The sequence below is a fragment of the Acanthaster planci genome, linkage group LG08, assembly GCF_054643075.1.
Source record: "Acanthaster planci isolate LZ-2023a linkage group LG08, COTS_SCS, whole genome shotgun sequence".
Taxonomy (NCBI): Eukaryota; Metazoa; Echinodermata; class Asteroidea; order Valvatida; family Acanthasteridae; genus Acanthaster; species Acanthaster planci.
The window spans coordinates 21,435,281-21,451,181 of NC_141784.1; the positions used below are offsets into that span (position 1 = coordinate 21,435,281).

The 15,901-nt window shown below is 40.0% G+C and overlaps 1 protein-coding gene across 3 annotated transcripts; it reads right to left on the minus strand.

Annotated features, from left to right (window-relative positions):
* Positions 1-1,125: 1,125 nt before the first annotated feature.
* LOC110974741 (inactive serine/threonine-protein kinase ULK4-like) lies at positions 1,126-15,042 on the minus strand. 3 transcript variants are annotated; one of them, XM_087139880.1, is made up of 26 exons: positions 14,913-15,042; positions 13,695-14,006; positions 13,095-13,234; positions 12,746-12,917; positions 11,995-12,180; positions 11,635-11,713; positions 11,303-11,462; positions 10,914-11,089; positions 10,364-10,628; positions 9,892-10,137; positions 9,576-9,622; positions 9,032-9,110; positions 8,633-8,824; positions 8,237-8,398; positions 7,734-7,916; positions 5,977-6,104; positions 5,439-5,569; positions 5,009-5,130; positions 4,741-4,849; positions 4,513-4,650; positions 3,939-4,170; positions 3,435-3,589; positions 2,906-3,072; positions 2,541-2,639; positions 2,187-2,369; positions 1,126-2,088 (listed from the first exon to the last, which is right to left on the minus strand). In XM_087139880.1, exons 2-26 carry the CDS (start codon positions 13,930-13,932, stop codon positions 1,927-1,929), a joined length of 3,951 nt encoding a protein of 1,316 aa, XP_086996006.1. In that variant the 5' UTR covers positions 13,933-14,006; positions 14,913-15,042; the 3' UTR covers positions 1,126-1,926. The 3 variants fall into 3 exon arrangements, with proteins under 3 accessions (XP_086996006.1, XP_022082281.2, XP_086996005.1); XM_022226589.2 differs by having other exon boundaries at positions 4,513-4,659; XM_087139879.1 differs by having other exon boundaries at positions 4,513-4,659; positions 13,695-13,957; positions 14,913-15,035.
* Between the last annotated feature and the right edge of the window lie 859 nt (positions 15,043-15,901).

Below are 15,901 nucleotides of genomic sequence, written 5' to 3' on the forward strand. Positions count from 1 at the left end.
TCTGTTTGGGTGAAATGCCAAAAATAATAGCAGGCAGACATCTACTAGCATCTATACCCTACTAGGTGGGTGTACTGTTTGCTTCTAGGTAATATGTCTGTTCGGAGGATATTTTTGAGCCCAGTTATCCACGTCCGAGTGGCAACTGTGATAGTGTAGTAATACAGGGGATAACAATACCATGAGCGTTATATTTCAGTGTCAAATACAACCGCTCATTTGAGAAGGCAAACGCCCCCCTCAATTCCTAAATGAAGAATTCAGTTATCATTGACAAAGTTTGTGCTTTGATCTGTAACAGAAGTAGCTGAGAAATTATCCAGGGGATGTGAACTTTTTGCGACAAAATGTTCAATTTTCTTCATCCAAGTCATGTTTGCGAAGATGATTAAGCAATCTAGTAACGGAAATGAATTATCTTACTTCCAACTGCATGATCTGTCTTCAAAGCAAAAATATATCATTTATAAACGTTTTATCATGATATTGTCATCAGTGAAATGTACCAGTATACATGTGGACAATTTCTTCAAATTTCATCAGCCAATTTTTATATCTTTTTAAAATATGGAATTGGACAAGCAGCAAAAACCAACCAGCAATATTTTGCCTGAATCATCAGTGAAGTATTCTTATCTTTGTGCTTTCTTTAATGGCTTGATATAATCTTCCACAAGTATTTACTTGTGATAATCTTTCTCTCAACATGTTTTGAACTTTGTCTATAAGGCAAGCCATGTGTCTCTGGTAATTGTGAAATGCAAGATTCAGTTCCCTTTGGCCACAGATAGTCCCTACTGTAGTTTACATGGACAAACATGTCTCATTAATAAGATTCATTAGTTTAGAGGATGTACATGAAAGTTTATAAGAAGTCGGTTCGGAAGAATAAATGATGCACTTCCAAGCAGAATAAACAAATATCAGTCAGAGTTTTTGCACAGCTCAGACTACTGAAACAACTACTGAAAAAATTCCTAAGTTCTTTTGAAAAGGAAAGATTGCAAGATTAATGACTAAAACCTGAAGTCGTTTCTATTCATCTTTCCTTTGTCTTGCTGACGGTATTGAACACCGTAAACAAAGTTCAAAAGAGCCAATTAATATATACAGCCCACGCTGAGATTTGCAAATAAAGCTGCTATAATTTATTTCTAGAAATCAGAAGAAATAGATGAATTACTGGTATCTAACATTTGATGAAATGACATTATATACAAAGCTTAATATGTGAAAAATAATGGAATGACAATATTAATGATAAATATACTTGCATGAAGAGCATTTCAATAGACTATTCAAGACATTAAATATACAAATCCGCTCAAATTTTTTGTAATTTTCCAAATGAGAAATAAAATAGTACAAAACATTGTTTTTGTTAAATCCCTTCAACACAAACCGAAACCCTTCAACACAAACCCAAGCCCTTCAAACACAAACCCAAGTATTTCTCTTAAATAAAGACCATGGTTCTTGATAAATTCTTAATCTGGATATTTCATATCAATGACACTGCACTGTGCAAGCAGGCTAAGCAACCAAGTCTGCTGAATCTATGTATTTGTACACATTCCATTGAAAACTTATCTCATGCATTTAAACCAAACCACACTCTTATGAAAAGGCCACACATAGTCATCTACAAGACATTTTTGGCTGACAACGCTGTTGAACTGATCAAACTGAAGCATTTTGCCAGTCATTTATTTTTGTAGTAATGTCTGATTTTTATTCATAAAATTATTACATCATGAATGATTTTCACTGTAAGCCGTCACACTGGAAACCTTAGTAATGTCTGCAATGAGGACCTTTTTATAAACTTCAAGACACGAGCTGATTATGATACATGTTCCAGATTTGTAAGGCAAGCTATGACAGACACATGTGATGCAGAGTCTTACAAGCCAAATGCCAAGCCTTTCAGCTTACTTTGACTCCAGCAGTTTTCAGCACATCTGCTGCTAACGATGACACGGCAACATCGGCATGTGAGCTAGCTGTCTGCACCATGTTCTGCAATGCTGCGCATAACCCTTGACCCTGCTCCCGTAACATGTCGGCGTGCTGTTTCTCTGTCGATATCTGAAATAAAATCATTATAACAATAGACGTTTAATCCACAGCTAGGCAAGAACACAGATGTCAATGTTTCTTGTGATGTTAGCATCATTGAGACGTACCACTCTCTTGATGAACCTCAGGAGCAACTTTTGTCTCTTGGCATCAGATTTGGGCAAAGCCACGGCAAGGCAGTCCATGTTATCCAAGGACATTGTGTCTTTATATTCGCCCCCAAATAACTGAGCGATAAGAGAGAGGCATTCACAGGCTGTATGCTTGATGTCTCTCTCCTTGCTGCAAATCTGGAAACAAATAAGATTTTGGAACTTTTACAACAGGGAAGAAAATACCAAGGTATGGCATACAAGGAATTTTCTGGTTGAAAGCTGAAAAAGTTTTGCTTGTATAATTTCTGTCAAGGTTTAGTTCATCTTCATGTCTGTGCAACTCTAAAGAAATTCTGATTTTCTTACCAACTGCATGAAGCACGCCGTGACTTCCACAAAGGGTTTGTTGTTCAGGAGCAATGACTCTGCACCCTGAGTGTCCGCCTCAACACCAGACTTCTTGGCCTGTTTTCAACCAATAAAGGAATTATCCTTGGGAGTGCCTGAAGACGCTTAATACAGAACTGTGTACAGTATGCCTGGTTCTCAGTGTGTGGGGCATATTTTCGATTGAATGTGCACAAATGCACAGCATCTTTGAGGAAAAGTCATTTGAGTGTTAGCAAATGATGGAAGTGAAGCTATAGTATCCTGTGTCCAGATTGCATCACACCTTTTTCAGTAATAATATGATGACATTTGGTTAAGTTACAGATGACATTTTCCAGTACCTGCAAGACCTGTCGGACCACAGCAGCCACATATTTCAGAAGTACCAGGATGGTATCCTGCAAGCTGGTAAGCAACAACTGTACACTCTTTGTGTCTGTGTTATCATTGGAGTCCATGTAGATATTCACGCTTTGCTGTAACAGGTTACACAAGTGGTCCACAGTGCCTACAACAGAAAGAGCATTGAAAAGTAAAAACTCTGTCAATGTGCAAGCGCAGTTCCTGAAAGATCACAGAGCAAAAGATATCTTTAGTCTTTATGCAGGAATTTTCACTTCAGGGTTTGTAAAGAGAATGCACGTATGTGAATTGAAATCACGGCAACAGTTCTTCAACGTGATAAAAAACAGGATCAATATTGCACAGGGATGAATTTATGAACAACTTCTTCCTTTTAAGCCCCAAATTTAAAGGTGTCCAATTAATTCTAAAGAGGCATGATACCATGGTAATATCTTTCAATGTAAATACTTTCGACCAATCAGTGATTAGAAACTTTTGCAGTGGGCCAATCAGAAGACTCCTTACCTTGATCATACAATGCCTTCATGTTGGTGTCTTTATGACTAACCAAACAGTGAAAGATTCCTACAAGGTTTCTAATGGCACTGCTGATTGGTGCATTCTGGTGATCCAGCAGAACTTGGAAGAAGACAGGATATAAGTCCAATTCCTCCACACGCCTAACAAACAAAAAAGGAGAAGTTTTAGTCTCAGAAAATCCTTCATTTATCTCTCGTTTTGAACATACTTGCAGTTATCAGGCCTTAAGTGGAATCTGGCATGTTTCACCTGATATTCTTGTTATCTGTGGTAAGTAAACCCACATAACAGTGCCACTGTGTCATCTTAGTTTGGAATGAACAAAATGAAACTGGCCTTTTCCAGGGGAACTTTCATTTCTGGCTGATGTAAAGTTCTAAGTTCTTCGCTTCAAGTGAATGCACAGTCCATCACCTTCGATAATCCCTATCTTCTGTTATTTCTACTCAATGTGGGAGATCAAGATACACTTTTTTGGGTTTGACATACTTGATATAAGCGGGACTTTTCTCAATCAATGCCAGCAGGAGCTTTAAACCATAGACTGGCACTGGGTCTGGATCCAAAAGGATCTGCTCAGCATGAGGCAGGAACCGGTCCCCAATGATCTCCTCCAGGAGCTTGGGGTTGGTTAGAGGGTGCTCTTCAGTCAGCTGATCATGCGTCAGGTACAGGGAAGTGATCTCAGCAAACAGGCGTAGGCAGAAAATGCGGGTATCACCTGTCGACAGAATGGCAGAGCACTTACTGAGAGTTTACTATCACCTGGTCAGTGTTATTTGCTTTTCCACTTTTCGACACCCCCTCAGAAAATATGAAGACTGCTCATTATCCTAATCTGAGACACCATCAAACTGCAAGCATACCACAATATATCTAACCTCACAGCTTGGATATGTGTTAAAGAAAGGTTGAGAGTTATGATATCGAGAAGCAGGAGATTTGTAGCAAGTGAGTTCAAGCTGCTCTTTGCGCAAGACAACGGCAAGGAGCTCGTTTTTGCCTGTTTCGGAGTGCAGAACTTATAGTTCTAGTTCTAGAAGTTACAGCTTAATGGGCTTACCATTGTCGCTGGATACCAGTGAAGCAAGGGCAGGCAAGATATTTTCAATGATCACGCTGTGGTACTCCATTAATATACAAGGATGTTGAGCTACAGCTTCTAGGATGGACAACACTGTCTTGATAAAATCTGTGGTTCCTGATGTACCTGCATAAAAAGTACAAGACAAGTTGATGGTGGACAAAGAAATGTTCTGGAAAAAATATGTTCGGTTTTCGTTTGGCTTACCTATTGCAGGTTCGATGCTTGTATCTCCACTGTCCAGAGACTGGACATGGGCCAGAAGGTCGCCAATGTCCTCAAGGAACTTCTCCCCGATAATTCTGGCCCGAAAGATCTGAGAGAAGAAGCGGCAAGATTATAAGCAGTTATCAATCAGGTGAACTAGCAAGTCAATGATAATAACTTATTTAAATTAAGCACTTTTAAAGTCGGCTGTACATTTTGACCTAGGCAAGGCACTACAAGAAGTGATGAACAAGTGTGTATATTCCACCTGACTGGTCACCAGATGCAAGGCAACAGGAACCAGAGGCAGGCTCGTCTTCAGCTGTTTGGCTTGGATGCTAGATGGGTGCTTACGTCCAGCCACGGCATTCAACGAAGATATGGCATCGCCTGGAATTCAAACAAAGAGAAGTTAATGGGTGCCGGGCAAACATACAACCTCATCAATGATTGCTGCTGAAAACTTGATGCAATAGCAAAACTGTCGTCTCAAACAATTCTGAGAACTGTTACTTTATACATGACTTTAGCAACACCACGCTATGTTTTCAAGTATATGTTTTGCACGATTAAAATTGAAAAGCCCAATGAGGAGGTGTCACAGGTCTGCTGTAGAGAGTTTGGCTCAGGGGGCTTTTGAGCCAAAACTGTCTGGAGGGTTGAAAGGGGTTCAAATTTTGATGGAACTAGTCCTTTACCTAAGATCTGAGGCACAATGTCAACCAGGTAGTTAGTGATTAGGTCCAAACATTTGGACAGGTAGCTAGCCTGGCCTTGATTTCCACCTGTTTGCTGTCGACGACTGTCACGCTCAATGTACATGACAAGCCTATTTCAAAAGATAAAAATTGGAAAGGTATATCAATAAAATCTGCAGCTCTAAGAGTGCAACAAATAAGATTTCTTTTCCTTCCAAGTAAGAACGAAGAGTAATAACAGGTATCCAGGTGGGTCCAGGGGGAAAGAGGGGCCATTGCTCCTCCCCCTGAAAAAAAGCCAAAACAAATGGAGCTAAAGCTTTTTTTTTTAATAATGAGAGAAAGACGATTTTGGCCTATGTCATTTCTCTGCCTCGCAAAAGCATGTTAAAAACCCGCCAAATCATAGAATTACCCCTCAGAAAGGCCATGAAAATGGTTACATGAAAGAATTTCCAAATTCATCCCCCCCAAAAAAATTTTGCCACTCCCTAAAGTTTAGTTCTAAATCTGACCTTGCATCCAGTCTATGACGTACCTTGCTTGGCAGGCTACATGTATCATATCCATATTGGTATTTGTCACCTCCAGTAACACCAAGACTGCCTTTGCTCTGATCAACATAGAGGGGCTGTCCAGCAGTTTCATGATCCGAAGAATGAAATCCTGTCATTGGAGAATGAGAAAGACAAGGCAAGTTACAAACTTATTGTCAGGCACTGGATCTTATGACATCGACTCTTTTTCTATTATGTGGTTGGCTGTGCATGTATTTCAAATCAAACTACCACAGTACATGTTTCAATTGAATTCCATTCACATGGATAAGCCGAAGGGTTTCTCACATGCTATGCAACATGATCACTTCACACATGACTTCATTTGGCTATATATTACAGTGTTGTAGTTCAGTTCATTATCCACAAGCCTGTCACACAAGTCCGGTCACACAAGTCCTATCACACAAGTCTTGTCACACAAGTCCTGTCACACAAGACCTATCACACAAGTCCTACTACACAAGTCCTGTCACACAAGTCCTGTCACACAAGACTTATCACACAAGTCCTCTCACACGAGTCCTGTCACACAAGTCCTATCACACAAGTCCTGTCACAAGTAACACGATGAACTTTAACCAAGGTATGCTTTCATCACAGTGTTTTAAAAGCTTGTAACTTGACTTATGACTGGAGTTGTGATGAATTTGCAGGGACCTGTGATGGCCTTGTTGACAGAATTGGTCTGCTCAACCTATCATCAACTGGCATTACATCTTATAGACACCAAGTTTCCCATGTCTGCCCAATGAGAAATCCTTTGAAGTTTATCCAAAATGTAAACTCACAGTACCTGGTGTTAGATTGTGACAGGTAGTGTATATGAGTCATTGTTGATATGACTTCTACAATTTGACACCAAATGAAAGCACTAGTGTAGTATACATGGATGTGACTTCATGAATAGTAATATTACTAATTCTATGGATAGCCTATAGGGCTAGGGGTGTGTAACCACTACAATGGCTTCAGTGCCCTCTAAAGTTCCTAGCACATCAGTCTGTTCTAAGCCCAAAGATCCTCTCATGCCACATGAAAAAACCACATGCTGATCTAAAACAAAAGTTTTGAAAACAGGACTAGATGGTTTAGCTAACCAAGCTAAAAATCATACATAGACTTGTAAAAAGTAAAAAAAAACTACTCTAAGAATAGGGCTAGCATGTGCAGAAGCTTTGAATGTGCATAAAAGCTGAGCTATGTTACCTCAGCACTCTGGTGAGGGAAGGTGAGCAAGGGTTAGTTAAGACCAAGGGTGAAAGGTCAGAGTTCATCCAGCAGCATGGAAAAGAAACAATGTGATTTGAGGCAGTAGGGCAAACCATACATGAAGGAGTCAAAAATTGAGCAAAATATAAGAATTAGTATACAACAACAAAATAAAAACCACAGGAAATTTAACCAAATCCACACAAATTTGAGAATTATAAAAGAGATGCATATGTGGTGATAACATTCCAAATTGCTTTCAAGAACTTCAGCAGACATTAACATGAATAAATAAAATCAAATAAGGATAGTCTCAAATTCAGCACCATCAACACACAATCTCAGTTTCATCTTGTTCAAGAGTAAAAAAAAAGCCTGGTTCTTTAAAAATACAAATGATGCAGACTTCTGTGAAAACAAAGACTTTCAACAAAATTTCAATTGAGACAGCTGTTACCAACTCTTGGGTGGAAACGCAATGCATTATGGGTGACTCAAACTAAGCCGTCAGACAGCGTTACCAGACCTTGTCCTGTACAAGTCGCTGAATGTGAGTGCCTTCCATCAACAAAGCAGCAAACATAGTGGCCAATGCCTGCTGCACTTTGGTGATATTGACCGCCAAGGCTTCAAGCACGTTAGGCAGTCCAACTTTATCGATGACACTCTGGAAGATGGAGACAGACTGCCTGGTCAGTCGGCACAGGGCCTGTAGAGTAGGAAGAGAATGAGAGATAAAGCTACGGACTCAGTCAAGGAATGCAACATGTTGTACTGATTGCTCTTTTCAGCTACTAAAAGCTCATCATCATGGAGTCGTAAAGACTACCAGAAAATGCAGGATATATATATAGCTCCATAAGTGGAGTGTCCCTTACAGAGGTTTAGGGTTTGAATTTTGGCTTTAAGTAGCATGGGATATTTCTTTAATTGACAATTGATCTGTTTAACAAAGTTGTCCTAAGTAACAGCTGTCGCTGAACAATCTCATTACCGTCAGACTTAAAAGTGATAATAGCTTAAACTTACAGAGATGGCGGTGATCTTGAGGGCGTCTGCTGTAGAATGATTGAAGAGATGCCACAAGATGTGGCCTGTCTCGCTGGTTGCCAACTTCTGACTGTGGGTGCCCATGGTTGAGCAAACATTCTCAATGCTCTTGGCTGCATTATGTTGGACAATGGAATCCTCCTGTGGGACAAATGAAACAGGAATGATGAGACTTGTCATATGTCGACAATGATAACACAGAGACATAATGGAATAAGTTCAGGTGGGTGAAACCCCAGGTGAATTGGAAGCACGCCATATGATTTGCTGCCATGTAACTGTATTTTCTGAGTGCTTTTAAGATGTTTCTGGAAATACATGCAGGAAAATTGGAAATTATCCTGAAGTATAAGTCTACTACATGTATTTTCCTACCCCTTCTCGGATGCATCTTGCCAGCATCGTGTAGGTAATTGCAGGGACAGTCCAAGCCTCCACGCTGCATCCTTTCTGCTCTTCTTGGGTTGCAACAAGGAAGAGAAGCTCTCCAAGAGCTGGCAACATTCCCTGCTTCAGCTTGGAGTTGCGGGTGTTGTCTCGGATGACTTCCGTCAAAGCAGTAAAGACCTGTTAGTGTAAAATAGCCAACAAAAAAGCATTTGATGGTACCCCAATGGCCTTTAGAGCCTTTATACTTGAAACAAAATTAAGACATTAAGTTTATACACAGTTTGAAAAGCTGGGGAGTACAGTTCTGAATCCATCAACTCTATAAGGCCTGATTGTCGGCTTTGCTGGACTTGGGTTAGGGCTGGAGACAAAGGTTACTCTTACCTCTGTGAGTTGAACATCTTCCTCTAGTTCCTCCATGTTGAGAGCTAGAAGACCAAGGACACGACCAGCCCGACAACGACTAAAAAAGAACAATATCCGTAAGATATTTTTCGTTAAGCAAGGTAGTCACATTTTAATAGCAATGCCTCAAAATTTAGAATGTTTTGATTGAATGTGCACAAATGCACAGCATCTTTGAGGAAAAGGCATTTGAGTGTTAGCAAATGATGGAAATGAAGCTATAGTATATATGCTGTTCCTATAGCCTGAGAACACTAGGTGATCTCTCAAGAAAATGTCTGCTTATAAGCAAGCATGACGGAACAAGGAAAGACCAATCTTGCTTTCTACATGGAACTTGCTTTTACAGGGAATTCACAGCATTCGAATGGAGTGCAAGGAAGAAATTCCCTAGGTACATTTGTCAGAGTTGTGTACTTGATTGCAATGCCTATCTGTTGAGTTGTAAACTCCTGACAGAAAACAGTTGTAAGTTTTTGTCCTGAAGCAAGAATAAACTGCTCAAGCCATTACTGTCACTTACACTTCTAATGCTTGATTGGCTTTCAGGCACTGTAGCAAGGACGGAATCTTCAAATAAGAAACAAGTGCATTCAGTAGAATGATTTCACTCTCAACTTTTAAGCTAGATACTCAAAATATCAATATAGAATGATTTCACTCTCAACGTTTAAGCTAGATACTCAAAATATCACCAATATTTATGCCTGTACCAACCACCCTATGGAGGTGTGCCTTGAAATGCAAGAGGAAGAAATAAACAATCCAACGTTAGGTAACTTCAAATTTAATGCCTGTCTTCACAAACCAACTTCATATGGAAAAGCTGCTTGGCGTACCAAGTTAGATTTGATCACCACTGCCCCTAATGTTCCATTACTGCAGACAGTTGCGATGTAGTTCAAGAACTGGACCTTTGACCTCTGTCCGCTTGCTGTTTTGTCATTCATCTTGCCCAGGGCATCGGCCAGACCGTCTAATTGGTGCAGCAAATCAGGCCTGCTGAACTTCAGCAGTTTCTCGAGAGCAGGCACTGCGACTGGCAAGTTTTTAATGTCGTATTTCAGAGGAGCTGGTTTCTGTATCTGTCACAGAGGATTGACAATGACCGGGTTAAGATTCCTCCACAAGAGACTGGAAAGTGTTGGGAAATTTTGCTTTAAGGTTTACTACGTGTGTGTTAACGTGAGGAATGAGAAGAGGCAAACTATAAGGTTTTGAAGATAAATGGCTTCAGTAATACAAGAACTCAAACCCACACTTTGAAGACTTCCATCAACCTGATTCATCATTTAAGTAACTCCAACATACCTTTGCATTATCAATGATGGGTGACACTGTAAGATCCCACAGGGTGAAGACCAGCTCGACCTTTGACCCCTCATCCTCCATGGATATTTGACGGTCTCGATGATACTTGATCCGTTGTTTACCATCTCCCATCCCTCCTCCTGTTTTACTTTCCTTGGTAGCGGATTTCTTCCTCCCAGAGGATTTTCGTGGTGGGTGGGGTTTGGTTTCTTTGGGGTCAGTTGATGTCTCGTAAGAAACAACAGGGGAGGTCTGTGGACGTGAACTGTTTGGGGGAATAAAAGAAAAGAATTTAAAAAAAATTGGTAATTATTAAAAATAAATGTGATATTCATGTTGGATAGAAAGCAGATGTATTACCGAAGGACAGGAAAAACCATGATATTAGCTTCACTTAACATGTCTTGTATCTGAACCATTTAATGACAGTTATAACTGACCTTGAACTGATTTGAACGAGTTGTCGTGTACATGCAGGTATTTCTTTGGGACAACAGATTCTGATTAGATTTGAAGAGACAAGGACTCAGTCTCAAAGTCTTCATGATACCTGATTGTAAACTGGGCCTCTTTGGCTGATGTATCGCTGGCTTCAGGCGTAGACTGTGGGCGGAAGGTCTGCAGACCGCTTGACTGTAAGGAGGTTCTAAGCAGATGATGCTGACTGGATGTGCCCGAGCGGGAGATGGGACGACCATCAGGAGAAATGCTGATCAGGTTATATTGCTGTCACACAGGTGGACATAAGGCGCAAAAAATGACCCAAACATTTTATTTATGTTAAAATATGTTAATAGCCGAGCAAGCTTGACTTGAAATAATGGCAATGAGATCATTCCAACTTCAAAATAATTACCCAAAAACTCACTTTAATCTAACTAATTCTATTATTATTTGTTAAGTTTCAAAACAAAGGGAAAAACGTCATCTAGAGTTTACCTTGATGTTACTTGGTGTTTCTGTCAACATGTCTACACTAGATTTAGCTGTTTCCTTCTGTGTCTCCCCTCCCTCTGGGGGAGCATTATCTCCTTTGTCCTTATCCATCAGGAGATCTCCTTGCCAGAAGGGGTGAGCCACAAGATTATGCCAGTCCATCCTGTAGGTTCATTTGCAGACATAAGAAGAGTAAGCCTATGATTTGATTTAATACTTTCATCTTATGATCTACATTTGTGGAAACAACCCTACCACAAGTTAGGCATTTGTTAATGCTGTGTTCATATCTTTCTTTTGCTGATTTGGTAAGAAAGCCCAAATTGGTTCTGTACCTCTCACTAGGATCTTTCTTCAGAAGTCCTTCCAACAAACTGCAGAAATCTGGTGAGGGTTTGGAGGAAATCCTTGGCCCTGTAAACAATGTCAAATTTTCTTTGCATTAACTTCAGTTAAAATAAATTCCAAACCAAATCTACAAATTAACTTATTGAATGTATAACATCAAACATGGCAATAAATGGGTTTGTTAAAGAAGTTATTGTAACTTCCACTGCCTACATTGTACACAACTGTGTAACGGATTAATAAAAAAGTAAAGTTATGACAGTCATTTGGGCACTTGTTTGTCAATAATCTATTATCTATTCTTTTCTATGACAAAAGGAACGTTTAAAACTTGGGTAGTGTTTCACCTTTGATTCTTGGCTGTGCAAAGCTATTGTGTAGCACCTTCTCAACCAATTCAGGGAACGTATCGGCAGTGAAAGGAGGCTTCCCCGTATACATCTCATGAAGAAGACATCCAAGTGACCAAAGGTCACTGGCCATGGAGTGAGTCTGACCTTCAAGCAGCTCTGGTGCCAGGTAAGATGGGGACCCTGTGATCGAGGAATGAGAGAACAAGGCTGTGTAGGTTATCACTTAGCTAGGGTTACATGTTTTCCAATGTAGAAGAACAGTTGACTATCCTCCCGAGCTGAAGTGCACCCCCAATTGGCAAAAGAAAGACGGGTGGTTCTGCGTGTGCGCAAAGACCATACAAGCCGCAATAAATTAGTTACGTGATTCAGTGTGCTCTGTGTCAAACGCCCATATACTTGCACGCCTCATAGCACGCCTATTCGGTGAGTAAAAAAAAACCACACCATCTTTTGTTCCGCTCTGAGCGGATAACGATCTTGCATTCTTAGTGTCAACTTTTTTGGGTGCAATGCGGCATAGCAGCAACATCCCACAAGGTCTGTCTGCACTTAAGCATTTCATTCATCCTGAATTGTACCCCTGTATGTTTGGAAATACACTGTCTTGTAGATAGTTTATAGCCCTGAACAATCTCTCAGCAAAGCAGAGATAAACTCAAACTGAAACACAGTTCCATTTTGCTTGATTTACAACTCTACATCCAAGCAAGTCAAGTAGCAGGAAAACATCTGCTGGACATACCCAATGTTTTTCTTTGCTTAGTCGTGTCCTCATTACCCTGGTCAGAACTGTCAGCACTACTCCCACAATCCTCTCCTAATGTGCTCTCAAACACCTCATCAAGGTCCTCACCCTCTACCCTGGACAGACTGAAGTCATCAAACTTTAAGATTCCTGTGCCGTCCAACAGAATCTGTCATTCATGCAGAAAGAAAAAAAATCAACATTTTTATCCATTTTACCAATCCTGTTTAAATTTCCTCTTTTACAAATTCCTTGAGGAGGAAACAAGCCGAGTTGCTCAAGCAGCATCCAATCTGCCAGGCTCTTACATTACCCACCTGATTCAATTCTATGCTGTCATGCTTACCTTGGATGGCTGAAGATCACTGAACAATACTCCCAGGGAGTGGAGATAATGTAACCCCCTGACCACGTCCAAACCAAATCGCCGGATGGAACTCTCTGGTAGATGTTCATCTTGTAACAACAGGTGTTTGAGACATCCCCCTGACAACAATCACAGGAAATAAGTCACTTGAGAGATGTAGAGGAGAGTTGATATGCAGAAGCTTCCAACGACATTGATTCTTACTGCTCCAATCAGTCTCTTTTTTTGCATGTTCAGCCTGTGTTTCCCCGTTCCATCCTTGAGGCTGAATATTGCATTCTTGTTTTCTTTGTTCTCTTTCATAATAGATTTGTTTAGAGTTTTGAGAGACATGGTAATTTGTCCTTTGTAAAGTGAACTTCTATAACTTCTTAGGATACAATGTCAAAAATGAGGGTAATGGAGACCAAGACACCTGTAAAAAGGTGTACATGTATTTGTGATTCCTGGAAAAGGAACATAATCTTTATTAAAAGATGAAAAACATGTAAATGATGTAAAAGATTGAACTGTCAATTTGTGATAAAAAAAGAAATGCTAATGAAGAAAGGCTTACAGTATTTGACGATATTTGCTTACCTGTGCATAACTCCACCACCAGCCACAGATGGTTAGTTGTCTCATACCATTCATAGAATTGAACCACGTTAGGGTGGTCCAGTTCATGGGTCAGGCGGACTCGATTGGTCACTTGTGGTCGTCGGGCCTTGTCCATGCAGTGGATAGCAACAAAGTTGATCGAACCTTTGCGACGCCCTTTGTACACAATAGAGTGCTCATCCCGGTAGATCTCATCGTACAGGATGAAATTCTCCATGGTAACTGATGCAGGCAAACTGTGACTAGAGGGGTTTCATCAAGGGCTTACTTTCTTCACTGAAATGAGTTCAACTGAATTAGAAAAGAATGGATTATACATTGACCAGTGTTTACAAGACTGTTGCATCAATTGCAGCTAGAAAGGAGAGAACTCTTTCAGATTGACATTTCTGGACTTCTAAACTAATATTGTGTATGTAGCCTTTTGCAGATATGTTGGGTGTCATCAGTCAATCATGATCACATTACACTATTAGTTAGACCTTACTTGCACAACTCCAAGTCACTACTCCGTGTGACACGGAGTAGTGACTTGGAGTCGTGCAAGTACTTGGTCTAATCCTTTATGAAATCTCTGACTTTCGGCCGAGACCTAGTTACATGTACTTCCCTCTTTTCAAACAATCTTTCACAGAATAATACAAGATGTAAGGAAAAAAGGCCATTGCCACTGGCTGATCATTGTTTGATTATTTCAATTGCATGGTAATTAAGGCCTATTGGCAAATCGTACGAGGGTGCGTTCGAGCGAGCTACTTATATTAACACAAGTATACTCCTAAGCGCTCGAACAGTTGGAGTACGCTGTGGGTCAGCAAGAGTATACTCTAGCTATGTGGGGAGTAACCCCCTGTATCTGGGTGTAGGGCTTAATGCCATATGAGTGCGCACGCATCCTACTCGTGTAGTTAACAGGAGTAACTGTGCAAACCCATCCTTAGATTGACAAATTGTGCAGATCAAGTAATTGTACCCAACAGATGCATGTTCCAAAACCACTCCCTGAATAAAAAACATGCTGCTGCTCAAGATATTTCCAATCAATCGTCTTTGGTAGGCCCTATACTTTCAGAATTCAGTTAGGCCATGGTTAGGCCTATCGTACGACAGCTTTCAAAGGTAAAGAGAGGAAGATAAGGTACAAAAAACATCAAAACGCTTAAATTTCACTAGCACATCCATTAAAATTATTCAAACCTTAGGGCTTATCGCCGGGCTTACAACATTCCGTTCGTTGCTGTGGACGCTGACATAATTATTTCACTTTTTAGCACTAGCGATAGCACTATTAGCAGGTCTGTAAAAAAATTTCAAAGATGAGAAAGACTAGGAGTATAGCGCCCTCTCATGTTGCATTTTTGCAGCTCCAACATAAGCGCTAGAGGGCGTTTTCTTTCTCATCAAACAAGCCAAGGAAGAAAAAGTTCTCAAAAAGATTTAGGATTTATTTTAAATCACCATGTAATAATTAAGGATCCTGTTGAAAATGTTAAATACTACTTTAAAGAAAAAATTCAAGAATAAAGAATACATGTAAAAGGTAAAAATGGGAAGGCTGTATAAAATGCCCAGAGCGACAAAATGTAAATAAACTATAAAATAGATCAAAACATATGAAAAAATGTAAGATTTTTGATTTGAATAGCTAGCTTCTTGATTTCAGTGCTAAGTCATTATTTTTCTTTAGAATCAAAATGAAGTTTATCAGAAATTGACCAACTGACCTCTACAGTATGACAAAAAGAACTGGAGTCATTTGCTTGAAGCAGAGTCAAATTGTAACAAGTCACTAAATTTGGTGACTTGAGTCGAGTCATACTGAAAATATATAGACTGAAAATAAATTATGGTGACAGGTATCTTGCCAACTAAAATTTTGCTTTTAATTTTTTTGAGACTTGAGTCTTATAAGCTTGTACTCGAGTCGAGTCTCCATGAGAGATTCAAGTCGAGTTGAGTCGAGTCATTTGGTTGCAGAGACTCAACTTGAATCATTTAACTGTTGGGACTCAAGTCGAGTCACCAAAAATTGCGACTCGAGTCGGACTTGAGTCAAGGTACTGACTTGAGTCATTACAGCTCTGGCTTGAAGAGAACTGTCCAACTGCGAGTATCATAGATCATCCATCATCATAAGGCTATTCTCCATGGTGACATGACACAAAGCAGGCAAAATGAATTCGTCG